At 42.3% G+C, this 26,635-nt stretch overlaps 3 protein-coding genes across 7 annotated transcripts; all 3 read left to right on the top strand.

The window, feature by feature from the left end:
* The first annotated feature begins 46 nt into the window (after positions 1 to 46).
* LOC124061287 (EGF-like repeat and discoidin I-like domain-containing protein 3) lies at positions 47 to 10,011 on the top strand. Of its 2 annotated transcripts, none has more exons than XM_046392959.1 (10): positions 47 to 269; positions 2,850 to 2,975; positions 3,054 to 3,185; positions 6,239 to 6,352; positions 6,503 to 6,684; positions 6,769 to 6,924; positions 7,028 to 7,172; positions 7,929 to 8,113; positions 8,203 to 8,358; positions 8,982 to 10,011. In XM_046392959.1, the coding sequence occupies exons 1-10, from the start codon at positions 197 to 199 to the stop codon at positions 9,123 to 9,125; spliced, it is 1,413 nt and encodes a 470-aa protein (XP_046248915.1). In that variant the 5' UTR covers positions 47 to 196; the 3' UTR covers positions 9,126 to 10,011. The 2 variants fall into 2 exon arrangements, with proteins under 2 accessions (XP_046248915.1, XP_046248909.1); XM_046392953.1 differs by having other exon boundaries at positions 7,911 to 8,113.
* A 1,230-nt stretch (positions 10,012 to 11,241) lies between these two features.
* LOC124061304 (hyaluronan and proteoglycan link protein 3-like) lies at positions 11,242 to 14,510 on the top strand. Of its 3 annotated transcripts, XM_046392972.1 has the most exons (6): positions 11,242 to 11,523; positions 12,034 to 12,235; positions 12,339 to 12,561; positions 12,661 to 12,806; positions 13,015 to 13,317; positions 13,720 to 14,510. In XM_046392972.1, the coding sequence occupies exons 2-6, from the start codon at positions 12,094 to 12,096 to the stop codon at positions 14,007 to 14,009; spliced, it is 1,104 nt and encodes a 367-aa protein (XP_046248928.1). In that variant the 5' UTR covers positions 11,242 to 11,523; positions 12,034 to 12,093; the 3' UTR covers positions 14,010 to 14,510. The 3 variants fall into 3 exon arrangements, 2 of the variants coding, with proteins under 2 accessions (XP_046248928.1, XP_046248937.1); XM_046392981.1 differs by lacking the exon at positions 11,242 to 11,523 and having other exon boundaries at positions 11,874 to 12,235; XR_006843729.1 differs by lacking the exons at positions 11,242 to 11,523; positions 12,034 to 12,235; positions 12,339 to 12,561; positions 12,661 to 12,806; positions 13,015 to 13,317 and adding an exon at positions 13,362 to 13,607 and having other exon boundaries at positions 13,720 to 13,861.
* Positions 14,511 to 17,518: 3,008 nt separating this feature from the next.
* On the top strand, positions 17,519 to 20,124 carry mibp2 (muscle-specific beta 1 integrin binding protein 2). 2 transcript variants are annotated; one of them, XM_046392951.1, is made up of 8 exons: positions 17,519 to 17,794; positions 18,392 to 18,482; positions 18,710 to 18,758; positions 18,987 to 19,185; positions 19,286 to 19,357; positions 19,448 to 19,554; positions 19,684 to 19,776; positions 19,864 to 20,124. In XM_046392951.1, exons 1-8 carry the CDS (start codon positions 17,769 to 17,771, stop codon positions 19,878 to 19,880), a joined length of 654 nt encoding a protein of 217 aa, XP_046248907.1. In that variant the 5' UTR covers positions 17,519 to 17,768; the 3' UTR covers positions 19,881 to 20,124. The 2 variants fall into 2 exon arrangements, with proteins under 2 accessions (XP_046248907.1, XP_046248908.1); XM_046392952.1 differs by lacking the exons at positions 17,519 to 17,794; positions 18,710 to 18,758 and having other exon boundaries at positions 18,386 to 18,482.
* Positions 20,125 to 26,635: the final 6,511 nt, after the last annotated feature.

Raw genomic sequence — 26,635 nt, 5'->3', positions numbered from 1 at the left:
CTCTAACGTCACACGTCGTTAACTCGGGTATTACCGAAAAATCCCGGCTACCTCATTTATCACTTCGTCGTTCTTTTACGCTCCGTTCCGATATTTCCGACAGCACTTTAAGGCAGCATAAGTTAGGAGTTCGGCGGTATCGCGTCCCTCTGAGCAAACAATCCTGCGGAACAAACAGAAGTGAGGCTAAACAAATATGAAACGTCCCGGAAATGTAATAACAGCGACTGTAACATTTACTCTTCTTCTTTGCCTGTTTTCAGTCAGAGGTAAGTCCTTTTTAAACCACCGACACGTAGCCCATTAAATCTGTTTACTCGCCCTCACAGGCTACATTAAACTCCTGCTCAACTCCTGTTGTTTATGTTTGTGTAGTATCTCACAAAAATAAACTTCTAACTACAGACTAATTCACTCCCCCCCCATAATCCACAAGGAGACTTTGGCACTGAACTATGCCACTTCGTCTTATTTTCCATTTTCCTTTTACCGGCTCATGGAAATGCACTTTCGTTTGTCCTGCCGCCTGCCTCTCGGTGAGGGAGACGGGAACAAGAATGAATGACAAAAAGGGCAGATGTGCAACAGGTTGATCAATACATGTCTTTGTTCTGTAATGAGATTATGGAGCTGCTATAAGCCAAATGTCTTGCAGTTGCTTTAGCATAATAAGTACAATATGCTCGTTTGGTAGTCTTCATCATTCCTCATCATCAAATTACTGTCAACATTCAGGGGTGAAATTAAATTTTATTTACTGTATTTTACCTGAAAGCAGTCGATGTGTAATTTGTAAGTTCATCATCCGAGGATGCCAGCTTATTATTGTCAGGTGGATTCAGTGATTAAATGTGAGAGTGCTCTGTTATTACGTGTAAGACCCTGTTATTACAAAGTTCTGTGTTGCTCAGTAATTATATTGTAAGAGGTCGGTTTATAAAAAGAACTGTTAACAGCAAGAGGAGTTCTTGTACAGGCGTATGGATTTTTTTTTGCTTGCGTGCACCACCCACAGTACACAGCAGGTTGTGAAATGTAATGGTAATGAAGCTAAACAATAGATTTGTACACATTTTAATGTATGACGGTCCCTGTGGACACCTTTGTGGTCACACTAAGAAGTGGTGCAGATGGAGAGGAAAATAACACCATATGTGCTCTTGTCTGGAGCCAACATGAACCAGCTGTCCTCGTGCCTGCCTTTAGTTCAAGCTGGAAATGTGCTGCCAACCAGGACTACTGAAAAGTCAAATCTTGAGACACCACAGTGTTTTGACCGTCTTCGCTCCATGTGGCTGACGTTTATTCTGCTGCCGTGATGTTTGTGTACATTCAGGGCCTGTTGTTTTACTCATTGCTCACCTGTCGGTCAGGTGTGCTGTGTGTCCTCAGCCACTTGTGAGATACTGCACTGTCATGTTGTGTAACTGCTCATTCCTGAAAGAGCTGCATGCATCTGTGCAACCTGGCTAATCCTGCAAGCTTTTAATCCTGCACGTAGACACGTTCTGTTGTCAGCGTCGGCCGCATAAACTTGTGGTGGTTGATTAGAATTTATTCACAGGAAACCTGGGAAAATGAACTGTTCTCTCAGCTTGTTTTATTGCTCGAATATTCTAATATACATACTGACATAAATATAGAGCTGAAAAAGTGAAGCAAAATACTTATAATACATATAACTTATAATATAATTTAAAATTTTTAAAATGATTGTGCTCGGATTTGCTGTCATGCTGAAACATGTCACTTCAAAGCCAGTCTGCTCTGTTCTCAGAGGTGTAACAACTACTGTCAGATGTGTCCGGGTATAAAACAGTTTTAAGTCCGTTGACAAAATCTGCGAGAGTCCCTCGTTCACACGCCCAGCATCACATTTCTACGCTTCATCATTGTGGCGGACATACTTTCCAAAAAGAGAAATTCTGCACAAACAGGGTATCTTAGAGCTCCACTGGAGACTCTGATGGGGCGTCTGATGAGTCAACAGGCTGGTTGAAAAAATAAAAAAAACCACAGGTTCAGGTTTTGTCATTTTGACAGCTCCAGTGTGACTCATAAATTGGTGTGTGGCCTTTCCCACTGGAGATCTCCGCGGTTATTTTCCTGATCCAGGCAGGATCTGTGACTCAACACTTTGGGCCTCACCGCCAAAGCTGTTGTTACAAAGCAAATATTAAAATAACTAATCCGCCTGTGGGAACCCTGGTATTGTCATCAGGAATGTTTTTAGTTTTTTTTGGGGGGGGTAGGGGCGTTTAGCAGAAAGCTTGTGCGGAGGGTCGTGAAGTTTGAAAGACATGGACCTGGTACCAAGGAGGAACTGGGGAGGACCTGTCAGGATTATGGGGACTGTAGGATCCTGTGTTTTGGCATCTGGATCTACAATATACTTGATACTAAATGCTAAGACGTGTCAAGGTTCTGCTGCTTCAGTTTTGTAAGCAAAGGATTTTGTGATGGATTGTTGCCACTTACCGTTTGTTTTGCCCCAATCCACCTTACGAGTGAATGAGTGGGAGCTCATTCTGCACAGTTGTGGCTAAAACGCGTAGTTTGACAGATCAGCGGTGACCGTGTAACCTGATCAGGAGGCCAGGAGTTTGTAAATTCAAAGGGATACAAAACAATCATGTATGTTGTAGCTGCACTGCAGTTTATTGTAGCTCTACTGGCAGTGGAGAAATCAGTTTCTCTGTTCTCCAACAAGTGAAATGCGTCACCATCGTACAACAAAACACGTCAGGTGTGAACTGCATTGGCAGTAGCTGTTTATTTTTACCGTGTTGGCATGCTGTACGATGCATATTGATATTGCATCTTGTTTTTCCTCAATCTCATCTACTCAGGGGACTACTGTGAGGTAAATCTTTGCCATAATGGAGGAACGTGTGTGACAGGAGTAGGAGACGATCCGTTCATCTGTATCTGCTCAGATGGCTTCGGTGGAGACACCTGCAACCTGACAGAGACGGGTACAGCAAACAGGAACCTTTCTGGATGAAAAGCGTGGTTAAGTCACACACTTTAATTAATCACCTTCTTTCTCTCAGGACCCTGCAGTCCTAACCCCTGTAAGAACGACGGGGCATGCGAGATCATCGCTCCAACCCGACGGGGAGACGTTTTCAACGAGTACATCTGCAGGTGCCAGCCGGGCTTTGAGGGAGTGCACTGCCAGATCAGTAAGTTAGCTGTAGATGTGACTGATTGCACCAGTACAATTTACATTCACCATAAAGAAATCTTTGAATTTTGCTCACAGTTTTGTGCACACCTTTATACCAACTTGTCAGGTTCAATTATTCAGTGAATTTGGAAATAAGATCATATAGCCTACTGAAAAAGCAGAGCACCTAGAAAATAAACAAAACACTGATCGCTTCTGAAATGAGAAAGAAAAATGAAACAGATGACAAAAAGTCCCAATAAGTCAGCAGGCAGCATCAGCCACAAATAGCAGTATGCTCCACCACTTTAAGCAGATTTTCTGTAAGTGTGAACACATGAGGTTTTTCCACCCTGTCATAGCATCAGTGGCGAGAGAGAAGTGCAGTCCGTTCAGCAGTTTCATGAAAGGATCTCATTCAGTGGGCTCTGTGGTTGTTCTGTTTGGCTAATTAGTGAAAGGCAACTCCAAGTCTCTTAGCATGCAGACGCCCTCCACACAGTTTCAACACTGCTTCTGTTTGTGCTTAAGTTTGGCCAAATCAGAGGAAGAATTTGATAACTGTCCCATCCTCTTACTGTAATGAGCACGTTGTCTTGGAATTATTGAGCACGTTTGGATTTCTTTGTGTCAGAAAAGAAAGTGTGAATGTCATGAAAAGGAATAGAAGTGTTTCTGAACTTTATTACTGACAGTGTAACAATTATTATGTAATTATAGTTTGAAAACAGCGACTATTATTGAAGAGGCATTTTTTTTGTGAATGAGCAACTCGCTCCAAAGCCCACAGCCTGACCACCAGTTGAAGTGTTTGTGCATTCTGGTTGTCTATTCCCAAACATTTTCTAATTTTGAATCAGTTCGATGGGTGTCGAGGTGCTACATTGAAGGGAAAACTGTGCCATGTATTCTGTTAAGTAAAGGAAGGGACATGCATTCATAGCTAAAGCCAGTGATAGTATTTAATCTGCAAAACAAAAAAAATAACCGTCAAAATGGCATTTTCAGATTCTGTATACCATACGTCTGTAATTCATGCTTACAGTGATGCCAAAACCTGTGCAACACAGTCCCCCAGACAAATCCCTGAGGCTATTTCACGGTCCATCCCTTGGTAGGATCACCTGTTTCTCAGTGTTGTTAGCTGCGTCGTGTCAGTGTTGTCACAGGCATGCAGGCATTTGTTTCTAAGTTGTGAGCAATCCTCTTAGTGTTAACGGGAACAAGAAGTAAACGGACCCATGTGGCATTACGTCAACCTGTCATCTGCTTCAGATCTGGAAGTCTGGGAGTTATCTCAGGTTAAGGAAGACGGAAGAAGGAAAAATAAGGCTGGACAACAATTATGTTTCAGTTTTCAGTGGAATCACTGCGGTGCGAGAGACATCAGTATACTTTGCATTTCTGAGCTGTGTGTTATGATAGATAGAAAGACAACCACATTTCTGCAGAAATTTTCACTCCTAACTTACACTTTATTTGTAAATAATCTTGCAGTTTCTACTGTTTCTGTTGTTAATTTCCACCAAGACACCTACATTACATTTATACTTTTGTCAGTGTAGGTTTCAAATATATGATTAGATTAACTCAGGTGCATTAGAATATTATAATATTATTTTATTGGCACCTAAACATATAAACAGATATATATTTTAGGAGCTTAAGAGGGAGTAGAAAACAAATTAATGTAATTTCGAATGAAGCAGATAATTTCTTACAGTTTCTATTTCAACTACATTTCTGATAGTTATACTACCAGTATAACTTGAATACTGATATTTCTGTGACATAAACAGATACACACAATAGCTTTGCTTTACGGTCGCATACATACGCACATGTACATCAGGTCATATGCATTAGTGCAGCTTCACTTCCTGTTGCTTGCTCCGTTCAAATCCATTCAAAATCCATGGCTTAACACAGTAAAAGACATACAGTTTTATGCACAGGCACACATCTGTATGTGTGTGTGTTTTCGTGCATAGCGAGTGACAGGGAGTGGAGCTGCACTCCGACCTCACCTGGCTGTAGTGAGGACTGCGTCGGTGCAGAGGTTAGGTTGAGGGTAACATCATAAACATATATTAAGTTCCAGTCAAAACAAGCAATTCACTGACAGAACTGCTGTTTTTCACCACATAATAATGTATAGATACAAAGACTAACATTACCAAAGGATCTTAATACAAGTTTTCCAGTAACATGGCACTGCTGTTTCCCTGTCCAATCAGCTGGTCATTAGCCCTCTGAAGACAGTGAGGTCAGTCATGTCACTGGGTTGTCATATAGCTCGGTCTAACATTTGAATAGTGTTTAAATTAATATTGCTCAAACCATCTGGTTTAGCATCCCTCTGTGAAAATATTTATTTTGTTTTTAAGATGAATGATTTTTTTTTAAAAAAAGGATGCTGCTGTGCTTTGTAACTCTGCTGTTGACATGTTGTACAAGTGTCCCCCCTTGTGGACATTAGAGAGCATTACATGGGCAGTGCTGAGAGGGCATACAGGAAGTCACCACAGACTCATGGCTACTGTGGAGGAAAGGGAGGCGTTTATGGAACAGGGTGGAAAACTTCCAGTGTCAAATTTATCTCTTTGTGCTCTCCATTCTGATTATCCAGTTGCTAAAATACTGACTGATGATGAGACAACATGGACGCAACCTCCTAAGACCTCCTGTGTCTGTTCACATTCATCAAGTCTCGCCCCAAGATACAACTGACAGTTGTGAGCTTTCACCCCTCAACCTGCTGCGCCCTTTAAACTCGTTGCCAAGAGTGTACCACCTCCCCAGTTTTACCCTCAGGGACATTTCTGTCATCGTGTTAGATTTAAGAGAAACCACCTGTCACCAACTTTATGTTGGAGACACAGTGAGGCTATTGTGGCCCTCCACCTGCCTCGAGCCCCGTCTTATTGGTCTCTGGGCAGCAGGTGTGCATCACATCTCCAACATCTCTCTTATTTGTGATTGTTGACTGAAGTTATTCCGAGGAGTTGAAAATAACACTTGAAGTTGTCGTTTTTCTCCTTTTCTCCTTTCCTTCCTATCCTTTCTCAGACGTGAATGACTGCGCCGTCCAGCCCTGCAACAATGGAGGGACATGCCGAGATCTTGATGGAGACTACACCTGCCAGTGTCCTTCACCGTATGTTGGAAAGCAGTGCCAGCTACGTACGTTCACCAACTGCCCGTGTCACCTCTTTGTCATGGGAAAACACTAGATAAATTTAACAAATTAATTTAACTACTCAAAAATAAATGCAGAAGTAAATGTAATTTCTTTCCTCCACAGTTGATGTTATTTTCTTGGCTGTGTCCCAGGTTGCATTTCTCTGCTGGGGATGGAGGGAGGAGCAATCGTGGAGTCCCAGATTTCAGCTTCCTCTGTGCACTACGGCATTCTCGGTCTTCAGCGCTGGGGCCCCGAGTTGGCTCGACTCAACAACCAAGGCATCGTCAATGCCTGGACGTCAGCCGCTCATGACAGGAACCCTTGGATTGAGGTGAAGTGAACCCTTTAAACCAAAGAAGCCCAGCGATGGGAGCTGCGAAGCTGACTAACACCTGACTTTGCTTGTTGACAACAGATTAACATGCAGAAGAAGATGCGTCTGACGGGCATCATCACTCAGGGCGCCAGTCGCATGGGCGCGGCTGAGTACATCAAGGCCTTTAAGGTGGCGAGCAGCTTTGATGGAAGCGCTTATACCACTTACAGAGTGGATGGCCAACGGAGGGACAAGGTTGGAGGTCTTGTATGAAAATAAAGTTTTCGCGCTAGCAGTTGATTCTCAGTGTCTCCTTGTTCGGCTTACTTGCCTAATTTCCCGCGTCCGTGTGCTGTAGGTCTTCGTGGGCAACACAGATAACGACAGCACAAAGACCAACCTTTTTGAGCCCCCCATCGTGGCCCAGTACATCCGCATCATCCCTGTGGTTTGCCGCAGGGCCTGCACGCTGCGTATGGAGCTGGTGGGCTGCGAACTCAATGGTACACACACAAAAGAAAACACACAGTGCAACACACACCCAGCAAGTTCAGAAACTTGGCAGACAATAAAGACGGACAGAAAAACAAACTCTGTGAACTTTGTATGTATAATATCCCCATAAGTGGGAAGAACTCCTGGAAGTGTCTTGTTCAATTTTCTTGTTACTGTGTGAGCTCCTTCTTGCTGTGGTAACACACAAGCATAATGACAGTCAAAGAATGCGTTTCAGCTACATAACATGGCCTCCCGTCAGCTATGGTTAGATACAGAATTTATAGTATAAACAGTATCATACGGACCTCACTTTGCAACAAAAACAGCAGTTTCAGATGACACAGAGCGAGGAACACACAGGTGTTTTTCCAACTTTACCCTTCTGTCTTTTGTCTTCCTTGAACTTAATAAGCTGAAACGTTTGCAAATAAACATGGTGAATGTACAGTATATACACTGCATGTGTGGCTCTCTGCACTTTATTGCATGAATTCTTCCACTCTTTCTTGTCCTCTCAATCGCTGGTGGGTGTGAAAATGATTTTAATCAGTCACATTCTTCTCAGTATCTTCTGAACTCATTTTCTTCAAATTGATGAAGGGTGAATCTTTTCTTTGGGTGTATTCATCCTCCCCCGTTTTTCTTTCTGTCGCTTTGGGTTTCCCTCCCTCCTTCCTTCCCTCCCCCCTCCCCTCCCTCTCTCTGTCCTTCCCTCCGTCCTTCCGTCTGCTTTTGATTCACAGTTTATTCAAACACGGCAGGTTGCTCAGAGCCTCTGGGAATGAAGTCTCGCCTCATCTCAGACGGGCAGCTTTCAGCCTCCAGCTCTTTCCGCACATGGGGAATCGATACCTTCACATGGCACCCTCAGTTCGCCCGACTGGATAAGCTGGGAAAGACAAACGCTTGGTCTCCTGCCCACAACAACCGCTCGGAGTGGATCCAGGTGAGGGAAACCCTTGGCAGTAAAATGTCATGTCCTTTGAGGTCCGAGAATGTTGCAGAGTATGACTGTTCTCTTTGTGGCTTCGCCAGGTGGACCTGGAGAAAACAAAGCGGCTCACAGGCATCATCACTCAGGGGGCAAAGGACTTCGGGGTGGTGCAGTTTGTGTCAGTGTTCAAAGTTGCTTACAGTAACGACGGAGAGTCATGGAAGATGGTGAAGGAGGAGAACACCAGCAACGATAAGGTCAGACATACTGGGAACCCTGAAATGTATTCTGTGCTATGGTACCTGATTGCTTTAGTCAAAGAGTCTCATTTCAGTGCAAAGTGTTTTTGCACAAACCCGACAGCCCAACAAGTCACTCTTAATGTCAGCCTCCCTTTCTGTTTCTGTTTCCTTTTCTTAACGATGAGACATATTTTGACTCTCGCTGTGGGGAGTGGAAGGCCCGTTCGCCTCATCACGGCCTCTTTCTCAGAGATGATCCAATAAAACTGTAAAACTAGCTTTGATGTTTTTACTGAGCACAGAGCTTAATTAGACACACAAGATAATGATGTTGCCCTGGGCTGTTTTCTGAATGCTCTGAATGTCTGGGTGGGGTTGTTAGGATTTGGATCGGAATTTTGTCGGAAGCCAAGCTTTTGGCCAGCGACTTTTCGGCCAGACTTTAGCCTTTATGTGGGTGTATTCACCAGGCGTATTCATTACGTTCTAGTGAAATTGTTCACCTCAGTCGGACCCAGACAGAACTGACACTCTGAGAAGAACTGAACAAAACTGAACAGAACATGCTTTATATTAACTAACTTTTGCTCAGTGACTCAGTCTCTCACTTTAACTGAATTCTCAACATTTATGTGCAGCTTTTCCAAGGCAACACTGACAACAACACCCACAAGAAGAATCTGTTTGAGCCTCCGTTCTACGCCCGATTCGTCCGAGTCGTGCCCTGGGAGTGGCACGAGCGCATCACCCTACGCATGGAGCTGCTGGGCTGCGACGATTAAAAGCTCATCAGTCACCTTCTAACAGTGCTCCACCCTCATCCAGTTGCTCCATCTCCTCAAACTGCTACAGAATCATCTGTACTTCGTTCTTCTCTCTGGTTAAAGATCCTGTTGGCTTCTTGGACTGTAACACTCGTAGCACTTTCTGAATAATGACTTTTTTATGTTTATGTTGATAGGATTGTTTGACATTGCTCACAAACTATAATGGTTTTTAATAGCTCTGGATAGTAACAAAATTTGCATAGATTTGCTCCTCGTCCTTATTATTTGCTCCTCCTTGATTTCAGGCTGTCCCGAGCCTGGAGTCTTGATCATAGTGCTCTTCTCCTCTTCCAGTCATGCCTCAACTAAATTGCCAGTTTTAAACTTTTTTTCTGTCCTTCCTTTGCGGTCGCACACCAGCTAACAACCCAGCTGTTTGCTGTGGTTTTAACAGCCTATGGGGACAGATGACGAACGTCCTCACCAGCTCACTGACTGTATGTCATTCTGCACATGATGTTTAGTTACTGAAGCACAAACTAGCATAACAACACAGGGCCTGTGCAATATAGAGAATATTTGGCATCTACAGCTATCCTGGAAGAGATAATATGTCCTTGAATAGAAAATTAAAATCTAAAAATATTATGGGAAAATGATATAACAAACTAAAAGGCTTTTTGCAGGAAGTTTTTCATGTCACATGCTTTGTTTGAAAACACATTTTAGCAGGTTTTCCGCTTCAGTCTTGCATAATTTCATTTTAATTTAACTCTTTTTACAACAAATGTGAAATTTGTAGAAAGATGTGTAGAAAATAAACAATGTTTTGCATTCTTTTTTTTCTTTTTTTTTATTCACTGTTGGTCTTGAACTGAGCTCATTTATTAAATGTTAAAAGAAATCTCTGTGTGTGTTTCTTTCCAATCAAAAGACACAAAACACCTCATTGTCATGCTTTAGTATGTACAATGTCCACTAGGGCCTGATTTCTGTGAGGTCACACACAGGGCCTCAAAGGGAGCAGCATGAAGGACAGAAACAGGATTATTATAAACCCGCTGGTCATTTCATGGGGGCATTTCTGTATTGTTCAGCTGCTGATGTAATCCAAAACGTAAGTCTGCTCTTGAAACACATGACTGTTAAAAGCTTACATGAAAGGAAAGCGCAGCAGGACTTGAGCCTCTCAGGTAAAACAGAATTAAACTCAACCCAATCTGCTGTCTTTCTGACATCTCGCACAAAACACAGACGGTCCCATCCACACAAGGACATTGTGAGTCTTCTCCGTGTTGGACTACTGGGTCTTGGCTTGCTGTTTACAAGCATAATTACACCCTGTTAGCCACTCATCTCCGTCCTCACAGTCCTGGTATGTTTGGCCCCTGGCAACAGCTTTCATCTCTAAAGAAATGAATGGAGGACAGAGCATCTCTGAGACATCTGTCCTGGCTGTGTATGTCTATGCCTACTGTATGCGGATGTATACGTTTTTCCACGACATAGCAGGGTTTCCTATAAAACATCATAGTTCTTCCAGGAAAACGCGGCTGCCAGCTGGAGTCGATGTGGGGACCCTCTGCGACAAACATCTGCTGTCAGAGAGTTTAGGAGGGATGCAAAACAGTTTTCTCCTGAGAAACCCATCCCCACTATTTGTTATGGCTTACACTGCTGTAACATTAAGACAGTAATCCACCCACTGCACTTCAACTGTTTTGGAGTGTAAAATCACATACACCAGTTCCTGCTCGCTGTGGATTTAGCGGCCTGTGGTGTTGAGTGAAACAAAAGTGAACGGTTTGGTGGAATAAAACACATGTGTGATGAGTTAATTTGGAGGATGGAAAATGAAAACTCAAATGAAAATGAAAACTCAAATAAAATACAAAATACAAAATGTACACGACAGTTGAAACAAAAACAAAAGAAGCAATTGTTGTTCAATCTTACTTTGCATATGTCTTCTAGAACTACAAATGTACAATACTGATGATTGAAACGGGGGGAGGGGGGCTTTTCCATATGTGGCATCGCTGGCCTCCCTCCACTCACTGGCTGCAGAAACACACTCAGGTGAGTTTGCAGTCCCGTCCACTTTGAGCTGTTGTTCTTCCAGCTGCAGCGGCAGAGCAGCCTCACAGCCCTGCGACCAGCTGAGTTAGACTTCACTTTTCATTATTAACTGACTACAAGTCGCACCTGTTTCGCCACTAAAGGAGGTTTGACTGACTTAACTTTTTTAGTTCTTTGAGCAGAAAACCACGTTGCGCATCAGAGCTTCTGCGTCCTCTTGGAGACTCTGATTTGTTCCCAACAGACTTCTGACTTTTGTGCATCTTTTATTTTTTTCTTTTGCTCCTTTTGGCGGCGATTTAAACTACACAAGCAGATATCAAGGTGAATTACGGTAAGTGAAGAAAATAAAAACAAACAAGATGGCTTAACTATAATCTTTAGGCTACGGATTCGCTTCACTGTTCTTAAAGTTATCAGACATTTTGACTGTCGACCTATTGTTTATTTATTTATTTTATGTTCTCACCTGAGTTGTGCCATGCTCCTAAATGGAAGGATACAAGAGTGAAAAATTAAGTAGACTGTTTAACTAACATATTTACAACCCACCTGCAGTGTAATGAAAACCTGCGGAAAAGTGTGATTTAAATCATCAGCATTTACACCTGTAAAAACAGTAATCTGGAGTAAAGGTTTTGGTGCTGAAACAATATTTCCACTGATTTCTTTTTTCTTTTTTTTAAATTGTCCTATTGACACCATTACATTTTCAGACACCAGGCAGGTCTTGTTAACGTGGTGTAGTGCTGCCCTCTACTGACTCCGTCATGTCACTACATCCATCCCAGCACAGCAGGTTGGGCGTTAATGGAAATCAGATTAATCAGATTTCCTTCCACAGGCTTGAGGATTGCACACACACCACTGAGGATCGGCAGTTGTCAGTACAGCCATCACAGTGATGATGATGATGATTCATTGCCTCCAAACTCTGCTGTTGATGGGGGCTCAGCTGATCCTCTCTGGTTCAGCCCTGACTGCCCCCACAAGCCCAAACAACTTCTTCTACCACGACTTCCTCAGTGGAAATGCCAACAAAGAAAGTATGCACATGAGCAGTATAAATGTATTTAGTCTGGCTTCAGGTCAGTACAAAATATGTGCACCTTTCCTCCATGTCAAGCCCCATTCTGATGTTTCCTACAGTTCATTTCAGTGGTGTGAGGCTCCATGTGGACTCTGCTCAGTCTGCAGTGTTTGCGGTCAGAGGGGGTAACACCACCTTGCCGTGCAGGTTTTGGTACGAGCCTGAGCTGAGCTCGCAGAGGGAGGTCCGGGTGAAGTGGTCCTGGCTGCCTAATGCTGGGGGACACGAGACGGACGTGCTGGTGGCTATTGGCTCACGCAGTCGAAGTTTTGGGCAGTTCAGGTAGCCGAAATGACAAATAATGAATTCGTGATTATTCTTTGTATGACTTTCTGAACTGTGAACTCACAGTTAGCCTGCTGCTTGCTGTCTGTTGGCCAGCGGTCGTGTGCTGCTCAGGCAGGATTTCCCAGGAGATGCTGCACTCGTGATGACTGAGCTGCAGTTGAACGATACAGGCCGCTACCGCTGCGAGGTGGTGGACGGGCTGGAGGACAGGAGCACTTTAGTTCATCTGGACTTACAAGGTACAATATGTCCACCTGTACTGTACTCCGCCATGACATTCAGAGTCCAAATATTAGACAGAGCAGGCTTTGTTCTATTTAGGAATCCGCTTTAGTGCCTGGGGTGTTAAACTTAGTGTGTTGAATGTGAGTCACAAAAGTCTCTGAAACCCCACATACTTTGTGTAGTAGTACATTTTGGAGCTGTATAATGAATTCCTCCGCCCAGGTGTGGTGTTTCCCTACCAGCACCCTCGTGGTCACTACCACCTGAGCTTCCTGGGTGCCCAGCAGGCCTGCGAGGAGCAGGACGCCACACTGGCCACCTTCACACAGCTCTTCCAGGCCTGGAAGGAGGGCCTGAACTGGTGCAACGCAGGCTGGCTGGCTGATGGGACAGTCCAGTACCCCATCACCCGGCCCAGAGTGCCCTGCGGGGGCCGTGGTCTCGCCCCGGGGGTCCGGAGCTACGGCAGACGACACTTGCACCTTCATCGTTACGATGTCTTCTGCTTCTCCTCTTCACTCCGAGGTGAGGCAGTCTGTTTGGAAGTGAGAGGCGAGCAATATCGCATGTTTGAAATCTGCTTCTGAGAAAGCACAGCAGGAAAGGCACAGGTGTTACTAATGACATTTGACTGCAGTGCTGACCAGGTGTCCCTGTAATGCCAGTAAGTCTCATTAACGTTATTATTTACACATGTGCTTTTCCTGCTGAAGCTTCAAGATATCCTCAGTGATAAAGGCCAAGAGCAAGTAATCCACAGAATAATCACTGAAAACTTCTCCAAAGGCTCTAAAAATAAATCCTCTGCAATTTTGGTAATTTAGTACCTTTAGGCTGATTTGAACCTTTTTGAAGCTGAAAATGTCAGGTTAATTTAGCTGAATATTTATCCTTTTAAATATCACAATAAACGCGTTTCCTTCAAAGGGAGAGTCTACTATCTTCAGCCCTCTCACAAGATGAATCTGACTGAGGCTCAGCGGGCGTGTCAGCAGTACGGAGCAGAGATCGCAAAAGTCGGACAGCTCTACGCTGCCTGGAAATTCAGAGGGCTGGACTACTGTGACGCTGGCTGGCTGGCCGACGGAAGTGTCCGGTATCCCATCACCAGGCCAAGAAGAAACTGTGGTCCCTCTGAGCCGGGGGTGCGCAGCTTTGGCTTCCCAAATCCTCAGCACAAGCATGGAGTCTACTGCTACAAGTCACATGGTGAATGAAATGAAATCCTTCTTCTTCTGCAGGGTCAGAAATGTAAAGCTGACTCAGATTTCTTTGAAATATGTCTCCTCCATTCCTACTTTATACTCATACCTTTCTTTTTTTCATTGGAGGTGTCATTTTGCATCTTCACAACTCAAAAATCTACTAAATTTACTAAAACTCTGTCTTGCCATTTCTGACAAAAGCTACTAAAATTTGCATTTTCAGAACAATATTTGTACTTGGGCTTGTAATCAGCTGTCAAAGACCATGACATGCAATTCAAAGTTCAGAGGAAGTAGACTTTGAGTTTCTGGATTTTGTTACTGGCAGTTCAGACATATAACTGTGTGCCTCGGGTGATTTTCACAGTAAGGTGCCTGTTTGGAGTTTTGCATCAATGGAAGTATAACTGGTCTCTGTCTCTTAAAGAACAAACAAACGTATAAATAAATATAATAAAATAAAAATAAAAAATGTATAGAAAAATAAAAATCCTGCATTTAAAACTGAAAAAACTAATCGTGATTGTCCAGTACCCCAAAATCTGTCCCACAGTCGCTTTTTTGTACTATGAAGAATAATATTTAGGGTTTTACAAACAGCAGATTGATAAACTGGACATTATTAAGAGCACATTTACCAAATCTAAGTCTTGGTTTTGTTTGCTTGTTTTTTTTTTGTTTGTTTGTTTTTGTTTTTTGTTTTTTGCACATGTCAGAAATGTAGCTAAACTTATAAATGCATAGTACCTTTAATATTTCTTCTTTGTAGCAATTATTTACAGCTGAACAGGGAGCATGTTGTTGTCACATAAAGGTCTTCACTGTAATCCACTCATTTTCAGAGATGCTTACATGTGAGCTGTTTCCTAGTATTTTCTTCTTCACTGTCATTCCATTAACACGCTGTCTTTTGTGCATGTATGTGAGAAAATCCATTGATCCACGCTGGGGTGATTCAAAGAGGGGAAAAAACTTCAGAGTCTAATTATTTAATCCCTGTATTTTGTTCCCAGTAAAAGCAGCATCCTAAACTTATCTCAAGTTAAGTAAGTTTTGAATGCACAAATTTTACTTTGAGTATTTTCATAGTGTGGTATTATAGCGCTTTTACTGCAATAAAGGATCTGAAAACTTCTTAAATGAAGGTTTAATCACTACCAGCAGAGGGCAGTCAGATTGTTTGGGTGCTTTCCAGCCAATAATAAGAGAAGAACAAAATGTTCAGAAACTACTGAACTGTATTAACTCCCTAGGTGATATCACAAAACGATATTTCAAGATACTAGAGGTTATCCGTGCCCCGATTTATCGTGATCCATCAACAGGTTTCACGTGCCAGGCCTGCAGAGTTGAATTTCTAGTTTTCCTGAAATGACTGTGAACAAACTCCAGTCATGCAGAAAATGTGGCATTCATGGAAATACAATCAGATTAAACGTGAAGAATGCAGGATGATAGAAATGTGACGTCTGGAAATGTGAAGTGAAATGTAACGGCCAAAAAAAAGAAAAAGCAGAGAGGAACATAGTGTCCAGTCACTGACGCATGTTCACAGGTCCCGCGGTATCTCTCAGGTTTATGAGACATTCATATGTGGGGCAGTGCAATATTAATATTTGCTGTGCAGGTTGCTCAGCATCTCAGGTCTGGGTCACAACTGTCTGTTCAACAATTTCAGCTCATTTGTGCTAGTCAGACACACAAATTACTCAAAATGGCCATGTGCACAGACTAAGCAGCAGCAGGAAGTAGCAGGAAGTGTTAACGTAAGACTCACTTATTATGTCGGTAAACACAAACACGAGGGTGTCCACTGGGATCCAAAACAACTGAAACATGTTGAAAGAAAGCGGAGTCATGCTCTGACCTTCACACCTTTGACTGAATGTGCATGAAACAATATTTGCGTGAGTGGAAACACCAATAAGAGCATTCATTAAAACTCACAACTGTTACATTGTAAAGGAAACGAAGCAGAAAGACTCATTTTATTGTTATTTTGTCTTTTTCGATAAAGCAAACATGCATTACCTCTTTTGCTTGACGTCAGAGTGGATCTTGTCTCTCACAATTTATACACCTGCTGACCAACACAATATATCTCAAATACCAGACACATTTTCTGATATTTGAGATATTGAATTAATTATTCTTTGCAACATCAGATATCGTCGAGCTGCTTATACTGCTTTGTAGAAACTCAAAAGGACACGTCCAGTGTGATGCATGTAAGTAACAGAAATACGATATGGGGTAATAACATAAAACCTGACAAATATCAGTCAAATCAGAGGATAGCATTTTATGCAGCTTTCTGAAGAACTGTAAATGTAAAGCAGACACTACAGGCACGTGGAAGAAATCATTACCGGTACATCACAGCTGGGAACAAAAGTGGTAATTAACAGAAAGGTCTTCTACACTAAATGTAGTATAATTGCATGAAAAACATGATTAGACTACATGTTATGCTGTCAGTACCAAGAATCTCTCAGTCACATGTTAGCGGAGATACTATTGTGATTGGATCATATGATAGTCAAATGTGAAGAGAAGTGAATAGGTGATGTGATGACAATTTGAAAGGTCCTCTGCCTCGTGATGTTGTAGAGTTCATGAAATAAAAAAAAATAAAAAAATCTTTGTCTCAGGCTCTGAATTGGCAGAACGAAGTTGAGTCAAACTATGAATAGAAATCTTATAAGCCGAACTGAATTCCACTCTTGGCAGCATCCTCTGGATAGTTGAGGTTCTCGAGGGTGTAAACCCCAACTTAAGAAATATTTTGGTGTAACCTCAGGAAACTGTGTCATGGAGTTGGCTGGTAAGTGTCTAAACAAAACAGAGAGAGGTCAGCTGCATGCTGGTGAAATAAACACCCCGATGATGTGATGATATGCTGTTCTTTGTTTATTGTGTATATATGATCCAGAAACTCATATGAACTGTTTTGTTATTATTATTATTATTATTATTGCAGTACTAGCAGGTTTGTCTTATCTGATTAAAATAGAAGAAATTTATTAAATTTGACAATTACTGCAATGAAAAAAGTGAAATGTAAAAATGAGTCACTGTGTAGAAAATGAATACTGTGTTATTTATTATATATAATGTATTATAGTGTAAGTTGAATACTGAGGCATTAATGTGTAATAAGCAGCTCTTGTACCTCACTAAGCTAATTTTATATACTAGTTTAAACTATAATACTGCATCATAGATCTAATCACATTTATATATATGTATACCTATCAAATGATGTTGAGTAATAAGTACAATATTTGCGTCTAAGTGGACGTATAAAAAAACATAAATTGGAGTCAAGTAAATAAAGCACCGATTTCGTTTTTTTTTTCATTAAAAAAGTAGATTCAAATTACATCATAGGCTATGGTCACAAGGCGGGGTGAGCAAAAGGAAGAAGTAGGGTGGAGCTGTGGTCACACTCGCTTTTGATTGGTTGTTGTGGGTTCATCGTGCCGCTCGAGGAGTTTAAATAGCCAATCACGTCGCTCTCTCCAGTATGTGTAGAAGCGACAGTAAACTGACGTTCCTCTCTCGGTGGAAGACCGCGTCCGAGCGACAGCACGTCTCTGCTCTTACCTTACTCACTTAACTCAAGTGCCATGGAGGAATCAAGTAGTTGACGTTTCCTGCTGCAACCTTCTCTTTTAAGCTTTCTTCCCGTCTGATCACTGTGATCTTGAACCGGTTTATTGACGTTTTGACCTCTCACGACTTTTTTACGAGCTTCGACCATCCGAAAACATGAAGTACATCATCGGCATCGGCGGGTGAGTCACGTCCGAATGAATGGCCAGGAGCTAAGCTAAGCTAGCTGGTTGACTGGGCTGCTAGGCCCTAAAAGCACACGTGGGGAGGGCGGGCATGACATCCGCTAAATTGTCGCTTCCTTTTTTTCCTGTAATTTTACTGCTGTTGAAGCCGTTCAACAAAAGACGTTTAAAAAGCGTCCACGGTCAACACGCATTCATCAAAAGCTAACGTTTACGAGCATGTAATAGAGATAAGTGACGGGTACGCCCGCCATATGCACAGATGGTCCATCGGCTTTTTTTTCGATATGGTGGAGCTCTAAATACCGGAAATCCTTTTAGCGATTTGTAAATTTTGTGCTACTGTATTATTTTGCCTGTTCTGTAGTTCATCACTGGTTGCTGTTGTTAAACCACTGACGATCAGTCGGACGTCGAGGCGAACTGCATTTATTTATAACAACATGTGATCTGAAAAACGTTTAATATTTAACTGCGTTACACGCGATTAAATATTTTATTTTATGGTCCAGTCGTTAATCTTTTAACCCTACTGCAACGTGTGTTGGTTGCATCATCCACCATTCATTTCCGTTATTGCTTTGTTCCATGCAGCGTGACCAATGGAGGGAAAACCACCCTCACCGACAGACTCATCAAGAACCTGCCCAACTGTTGTGTGGTGCATCAGGATGACTTCTTCAAGGTGAGCCACATACACACATCTCCATCTGAATTTTGGCTGTAGTTAACCAAAGGGACTGCTCTGAGTAACACGAGTTGTTAGGGTGCTAACACATTGTGCTTGTGTTACTAGTGTGTTACTAGATACAGTTTGATATAGTGTGTAAAATCGCTATCAAAGCCTTCCATATAGCAGAGTGCAGCACTAGTGGAATGTACCTGGGTACATCTTATCAATGTATGTTTCAGCCCCAAGATCAGATTGAAGTTGGTGAAGATGGCTTTAAGCAGTACGATGGTAAGCCTGGGCTTTTATGAAAGGGTTTACGTGTGTGTGAATGTGCGTTTGTGTGTTGTGCGTTTGCTCCTGCTGTAACCTTTGTTTCCTTTGTAATCAACATGCAATTTAGACAAACTTGAACGCTGAACATGTTTCTCACTTGCTCTCCTCGCAATTTCTCTGTACGTTTCTTTTTTCCTTCCACCCCGCCCCCTCCAAATCTTCCCCCTTGCTTTCACTCTTCAGTCATTACTGCTCTGGACATGGATGCCATGATGAGCACGATCTACGCATGGCTTGAGAACCCGGTGAAGTTTGAGAAGTCTCATGGCGTTAATAACAACCTGGATACCGAGATCGTCCCAAAGTCTGACCACAAGGAGGAGGAGGAGGAGCAGGAGACTCACATCCTTATTGTGGAGGGCTTCCTGCTTTACACCTACAAGTAAGAACATGTGCAAATTACATTTCTGTTGGTGTTGTGTCTCACTGTCGGAGAAGTGTGACCAGTGCGCCTTGAGGTTAATCTGTCTCTACCCCTGCAGGCCTTTGATCGACGTGTTGAACCTGCGTTACTTTATTTCCATCCCATATGAAGAATGCAAAAAGAGGAGGTGGTAAGTGTGCAGACACTGTTACGGGCTGGCGTTTTGTAGTCTGGTCTGGTGTCGTATTACCACACGTAATTGGTGTTGTTGTCTCTACAGCTCTAGGAACTACGCGGTGCCAGACCCCCCCGGCCTGTTCGATGGCCACGTCTGGCCCATGTATCTTAAACACAAGAACATCATGGAGGCATCAGGTGTTGACATCTGTAAGTCACTGGGCTTGTTTTTTGTTTTGTTTTGTTTTTTTTAATTGCATTTATATTTTGCAGGCTAACGTGTTTCTCTATTTGAAGATAGTTTCTCCCATTGATTTAAATGTATGAATGCCGTTACAGTGCAGCTGGATGGAACCAAGTCAAAGGAACAGCTGTTCAACTTTGCCTATGGTGACATCCTGAATAACATCCAAGAGTCTCTCACGAACAAAGGTAAGCAAATCTTCTGGCTCTTCTTAAGGAGAATTTTTCTACACAAATGTGTGTTTCTAAATGTTTTTGTTTTCCCTTTTATTGCAGGTCATACGATCGGCTAAACGGAGCATATACTCAGCCTGCAAGCAGAAAACCGCCATGCCTTAAGTTTCTGCCTGGCAGCTCACTTAGCTGACTGCTATGATTTTTATGAAAATGTACATTTTTAACTTATGGCATCAAATGCTGGCATGAATTTTTTTGTATCAAACATATTTATTGCTTTGTTACAGCCTACACTCCAAAGAGAGTTGATGGATATGTTCAGAGACTAATTGCATATGTCAATAAATGACCTCCTGCCAATTCTGTTTTATTGTCATTATTTTAAAGAGATTGCACTCTTTGAAATGTAACTGTGAAGTCCACCTCTTTGTAAGAGGCACTTTTATGTATCTTCCCTTTTTTTTTTTTTCTTTTTTTTTTTAAACGCTCACGTCTTTGGGCAGCTGTTAAGTTGGGCACAGTGAGCAGACAGCTTTCACTATCTCGCCCTCAGCCAACAGTTGGTGTGAGTGATAAGTGGAATCACAAGGTTCAACCCCCGTGATGTCAGGTTTACTTAGTACAACCCTTATCTAAATTCAGACAGGCAGACCGTTTCCCTGGAAGTGTTGCCTTCAAAATAAATTCAGAGTTGCACAACTCAAATGATCTCTTCACTTGGTTTTACTGAGCGATAGTTCTGTGTTATAATGCAGTCCTGGATGGTGGAATTAAATGCCTCACCTAACGTCCTTTTGATGTAGGAAAGCACATTGTCATGATATCAGCTCAAGGTGTTAAGCACGTGCAGTCAATAATGCATGTGATAGACATTTATTCAGCAGACATGTATTAAAAGCCAAGTACAAGTACACATTGGTTTAGGTACTTGGCTGTTGTAAACAAGGTCAAGATGTGCAGAATTTCCAGGCAGGAAAGGAGCAAGTGGAAAAATATGGACAACCAGATTTCACTCCCACGTGAGTGAAGCAATTTAAAAGTCTTTAATGGCAATAAACAAACTCAGCAGTTTGCTCAGATTCTCCATAAAGCTGCTTTAACATTTTTGGTCTGCAGGCACACAGATGCATTTACCTGTTATTTTCTTATGTACGATATACACACACACGATATGTTGTTTATGTAATATAGTGTGTGTGTGTGTGTGGTGGGGCTGCATCATGCAAGCTTAAGTTTAACAAAGATTCATATTTGCCTGCAAAAGCAGAGGGAGTTTCTAATAGAGATAATTTTACAACTTTAGTGTGATGCCACAATAATGCATGAGGTGTGTGTGTGTGCGTTTGTGTTTGTGTCAGTGCACAAAGTTTATTTCCCTGTAATGGAAAAGTACAGCAGACGAAATCAGAATTCAACATCCAGAGAAGTCTTGAACTTTCTGTGTCATGGGTGTGTCAGGCCTTTTTTGAGGGAGTGAAATCAGTTCTGTAACAGAACATGTTATGTAATGTTACTATGGACACATATGGAAGTGGGTCAGTTGGGAAAAAAAATCCAACAACTAGCCTACATAGGAGACCTTGTTTCCTTCTGCTTTTGTACTTTCACATGAGAGTTTATGCTCTTGTGTCTGTGTGCCATCCATTATACTTACAGTTTATAACAAGAGTTTCAGTACGATCTGCATTCGTGTTAGTCATTCAGCTCACCTGCCTTTGAATACAAACTGTGATATTTTTAGTTCTGTTGCCTGAATTCTTTTTCTTTTTAACAGTCACTGTTTTTCCACTGCTGAATGTGTCATCCTGGAATAAGACAACTCACACATGTTGATATTACCCTGTAAGCAAGACAAATGGAGGTCCGCCAAACAGAGCATGTGTTGTATTATTCACAGAGCATGAAGCGGCCCTTTGGGTTTCTCCAGACATGCCACATGCATAGTCGGCACATCGAAGACTCTGCAGCAACAGCACAACACACACGGACAGATGGTGAACTTCTGTCTAATATAGCGTGTTTTTTAAATGCATTTTGACTTAGTTTGACAACCTCTAATTCATACTCAATATTCACTCCACCCATTTCCTCTCAGTTATGCTACAACACCTCTTTAGCTATGAGGACTTCGGTGTTCTCAGGGTTTAAGAGGAATTTTACCATCCAAATTATTACCAGCACAAAGTTCAAAAGCCAACATCTGTAATGGTATGGAGGTGTTGTAGTGCCCATGGCTTGGGTAACTTGCACATCTGTGTAGGCACCATTCATGCTGAAAGGTACAAACAGGTTTTGGAGCAACACGCTGCCATCCACATGACGTCTTCTTCAGGGACGTCATTGCTTATTCCAGTAAGACAATGCCAAGCCACATTCTGCACGTGTTGCAACAGCGTGGCTTTGTAGTGAAGGCGTGTGGGTACTCAACTGGCCTGCCTGCAGTCCAAAACTGTCACCCACTGAAAATGTGTGGAACATTATGAAGCACAAAATACTGCAACAACAAAAGCCCCGGACTGTTGGGCAGCTGAGGTTGTGGGCTCAATATTAGGCAAGGATGGGAAAAGACCATCACTTTATTTACATCATCAATTGGTATCTTCAGCTCCCTAACACTTACTGCACCAAGCTCCTTTCCCAACTCAGATTTACATAAACGTTTGCAGATTAAATAGCTTGTCTTTGTACTGTGTTCAACTGAATATGTTTCGAAAGGGATTTGCAAATCATTGCATTCTGTTTTTTATTTCACCTCATTAAGTGTCCCAACTGGCTTGTACGTTTAAACTCAGTAATATATTTTGTCCGCCGTGACTCAAATGTTACGGCGGACAAAAGGATTGTGTTTGAATAGTTCAAACCGCCAGTTCATTTAAATGCACTGAGGGGAGAGAGGAACAGAGAGAGAGAAAGAGGGGAGATCCGATTTCAATCTTATCCATCTTGGGAATTTCCTGCTGCCTACTTTAGTATTGAGCAGCACAAACACCAAACTACTTGAGCCCATCTGTTTGCAGTGTATTGTTTTCAGCTTGGACAAAACTTTTAAAAAGGCAAAAACTTTTATCTTGTGCTATTTTTCTGCAAAGCCACAGCCAGTGGTATCACTTTTTCATTGCTTTCTATGTGAGATTTGCAACCAAAACCAGGTGCAGACATCCTCGTGTGGCTCAACATTTTAACAGTAACTCACAACATGCTTAGCTCTGACGCCAAAAAACATTATGAGATGGTGTTAATTTCCTCAAACGAGAGCTAACTCATTTTATAATAGCTGTTACTTTACAGCGTGTGCAATTTGGTCAGTCTAGACTCGGATGCAAGAGATAAGCAGTTATGTAACCTTGACTGCTGCTGGCAAGGCCTCCCTTGCGAAGTCTCTTTCAGGTCTGCCCTAAATCACGGCTGCATACGTTTTACTACCTCTGCTCCTATAATACTTTACTTTTCTGTGGCTTTTCTTATATACACACAGCAGTGTAGTCAGGAGCAGTTTGGAATGTTATAAACAAACTCAACAAGCTAAAGCTGTATATTTTTCAGCGAAGTGGGTCTTGGCAGAAACTGGGTTACTGTGAACTCATTGTCCTCTCTCATTCCATGCCATATTTCATGGATAGATAGCGCTGTGGTGATAGAGGACGTCGTCCTCTGACACCCGTACTACTTATGGACAGCATGCCAAACCCTGCAGTTTTGTAAACCACACCAACCGCCACACACAGGGTTATGAGGGCTGCAGAGTACTGGCTCTCATTGCATTTTGTTTGTGTATGTGTGCAAGTGTCTGTCTGCCTGCTTTTCTGTCTGCATCCTGCTGAAATGTGTTTATACTGCACCCGTTTATTGCTCTGTCTCTTTACACACCTCTACGCAGGGCATCCAAAAAGCAAAGGAAGCGACAGTCTGCTGCGGTTGACTCAAATAGAGCATATAAACAACACTATAAATCCTCCCTTCAGACCTCTAACTCCATACAGTTAAGGTTTGGATTATCACATCTCCACATCACACAGGTCAGACAGGACTCGGTTGCGCAACCGCAAACCACCCTGACAGTGGAGGTGAATGTGATTTCTGCGGCCCCTTGTCTGAAAATAATTTCTTTGTCTCGCTCACAGCTTTGCAATGAATCCTTTAACACGCTTCTTCCTGTTTTCATTTTCTACTCAGCCAAAGAAAACAACAAGGACAGCGCACATTCATTTAATCAAATCATCCTTTCCCTTCACCACAAGTGCACTGCTCTTCAAAGCCTCCTTTTCAGCCCACGAGTTGCTTCTATATTTACCACTTTTATTACAGTCTAAGAGGAGCCCTTGAAACCAGCCATTCGTGCCATAAAACCTTTTGTGACGACTGGGGTTTTAGTAGGGACTTGTTTTTGAAAATATAATCCTCTGAAGCGGAAGTGGCAGTGAGCTGAGCAGGCTTAACGCCACACCTGTGGGGCCGATGAATGATGATGTGAATACGGCTTTTGACCTGCTGTGGTTCAGCCACCTCTGTCTGTGTTTACGCTGAGGGGCACTGGCCCTGGGAGAAATTACACCACAGCCCAGACACAACAAGACTATCTGTAACCCATACATGGCATTATACACTTTAACTGTACAGATTGCACTGCTATTGCTGCAGCACACAGGTGGTGAGATATGGAGCCAAATCAGGGCCAAAACTTTCTTCAATTTGAAAGAAACTTTTGTATTTTAACAAGTCCCCATCTGCCTCAGTTGTTTAGGAGAATGCTGCAACACTGTTTTGCTGTGAAGCACCGAAAGTGTTTAGCAGACTAAGAAACTTGACTCAGGTTTCCATCAGAATGGGGTTAAACTTAATAGAGAAAGTTTTCAGGCTGACAACAACATAAATCCACATGCAATAAACATTTGCAATTGGCATAAATGAAACTATGGCAACACTTTAAGTGACTGTTCTTCCCAAAATCAAAAATGGAACTCGGGTATTGCACAGACACTAGTAAACACTGGTGATAGGTAAAACCCCTATTCAACTGACCCACCAGAGCAAACAGCAGTGGTAAAAAGAGCAGTGATCTTTACAGCCAACAAGCGCAGCTTATTATTACAAAGATATTCTGAATTCAAACAGCTAATCATCAAAACCAGAATTACAGCTGCCATAAACAACACAATCAACTGGAAAATGAGTCACACCAACCAAAATAACACAAGTTTATCTGGTGAACATCTCTTTATGGAACAAGTCCCTGGATGTGACACCAATCTGCATCTCAGCCCGAGCCACCAGCCTTGACCACAGCTTCAGAGAGTAAAGTGCAACTATGATACAGTGTGGATTTACACAGCACAGATGGGCAACAGCAACAGTCCAAGCTATAGAGTGTGTGCACATGTGTGTAGGTAGCAGAAAGGAAGCTCTTGTGAACTTTATTAGCATTTTTTTTAATACTATTTACATTTAGGTTGGATATCTTTGCACTTGCTCTCTACCGTGTGTTCATTTGGCTGGTTACACTAACTATCATAAACTGCCAAAAATTGACTATCTGATGAGATTCATTATTTCAGATATTGTAAAGGTGCTCATGCCCCCGGCCCCCGGATACGTGGCAAGTTAGGGAGAAGAGGAGAAGATTGTGCGATTAGAAACTTGGTTGGAAGCGTGTAACCGGATGATATAAAGTTTCTTCTTGATGTCACATCTTTTAGAATGAGTTCCAAGGACGGGCCGTCAAAGTTTGAGGATTTCAGTATTTATGCACTCTGGTGAGTGTTTCCAAATGCAAGCTATTAGTTAGCCAACATGGCCACGTGAATGCATACACAAGAGCACAAACAGACTGAATACCAGACTGACACCAGCTCTGCATGTTAGATAGAACAAAAAGGTAATACTTACTACTTAGCTTGTCAACGTCACACGGTGACACCAAAGTAGTAAGAAAGCAAAACCTATGCAGTTTACTTCCACACACTATTATATGGCACTCAACTCATAGAAATTTACAAATCCACACTGTGCATCCTTATAAAGCAACCCACCTGGTTCTGCAAAACAACAAAAACTCAATTAAACTAATCAAAAGTCCAAACCAAATCACGTGGAGCAAAACAGCAGCAGTGAAACAGTAGGTTCATCCATCAAGGGTGAACAGAAACTCGTGGGGCTCACAATGCAGCGCACTTAAAATGACACTTTGATATAATGATCCAGCCTCTGGGGTGTTAACACATGGAATCACTCCAAAGGTGGGGGGGAAGCAGGACAACTATAATTTTACTCAGCAAATGCTAGAGGTAAGGACATAAACTGATAAATGAATACAGAGTAAAAAGGATTACTTGGCTGTCACTTTCATAACATGCTAACAAAACCAGACACTGCTGGCCACAACCGACACAGGACAGGAGCCAAAAGAAACTGACATAAGCAAACAGGTGCCTTATTTAACCTGGCCCTGATAAGGAAACTGGCAGTAGAGGAGCCAGGCCTCAGGCTGCGTTCACCAACACTACACGTACCATTCGCTCACATTAAGGGAGCGCTTCCCACCACCATCATTGTACTGGCTGCAGCTGGGTATTGTTTGACAATTTTGATACCAGTGGTGAAGTGATAAGCAAACACAAGAAAATCAAGAAATGAGGATGAGGAACAAAACCAACAAAAAGAATACACATTTGATACAAAGCTGTGAAATCTACCGTGTATCAGCATTTTCAAACAAGCTAGGTATGCAAGTATCATGATATGGATACAAGTAAACCAAACAATTCATCCAATAAGCAGCAGCAAGTTACAGCACATCAAAATCTCACAGCAGCAGGCAACCAGTTACTCACATTACATTTCTAATATCATCGAACAATAAACAATTGCTACAACC

The sequence above is a fragment of the Scatophagus argus genome, chromosome 1 (assembly GCF_020382885.2).
Source record: "Scatophagus argus isolate fScaArg1 chromosome 1, fScaArg1.pri, whole genome shotgun sequence".
NCBI classification, from domain to species: domain Eukaryota; kingdom Metazoa; phylum Chordata; class Actinopteri; family Scatophagidae; genus Scatophagus; species Scatophagus argus.
This window is presented reverse-complemented; position numbering and strand designations above follow the sequence as displayed.

Bases quoted from the DNA above. Each gene is read 5' to 3' on its own strand.
- LOC124061287 (XM_046392953.1), top strand. From the start codon at position 197: ATGAAACGTCCCGGAAATGTAATAACAGCGACTGTAACATTTACTCTT. The intron at 270-2,849 runs GTAAGTCCTTTT...TCATCTACTCAG, and splicing joins TTGCCTGTTTTCAGTCAGAG to GGGACTACTGTGAGGTAAAT. The intron at 7,173-7,910 runs GTACACACACAA...TTTGATTCACAG, and splicing joins GGTGGGCTGCGAACTCAATG to TTTATTCAAACACGGCAGGT.
- LOC124061304 (XM_046392972.1), top strand. From the start codon at position 12,094: ATGATGATGATGATTCATTGCCTCCAAACTCTGCTGTTGATGGGGGCT. The intron at 12,236-12,338 runs GTATGCACATGA...TGTTTCCTACAG, and splicing joins TGGAAATGCCAACAAAGAAA to TTCATTTCAGTGGTGTGAGG. The intron at 12,807-13,014 runs GTACAATATGTC...TCCTCCGCCCAG, and splicing joins AGTTCATCTGGACTTACAAG to GTGTGGTGTTTCCCTACCAG.
- mibp2 (XM_046392951.1), top strand. From the start codon at position 17,769: ATGAAGTACATCATCGGCATCGGCGG. The intron at 19,358-19,447 runs GTAAGTGTGCAG...TTGTCTCTACAG, and splicing joins GAATGCAAAAAGAGGAGGTG to CTCTAGGAACTACGCGGTGC. The intron at 19,555-19,683 runs GTAAGTCACTGG...ATGCCGTTACAG, and splicing joins GGCATCAGGTGTTGACATCT to TGCAGCTGGATGGAACCAAG.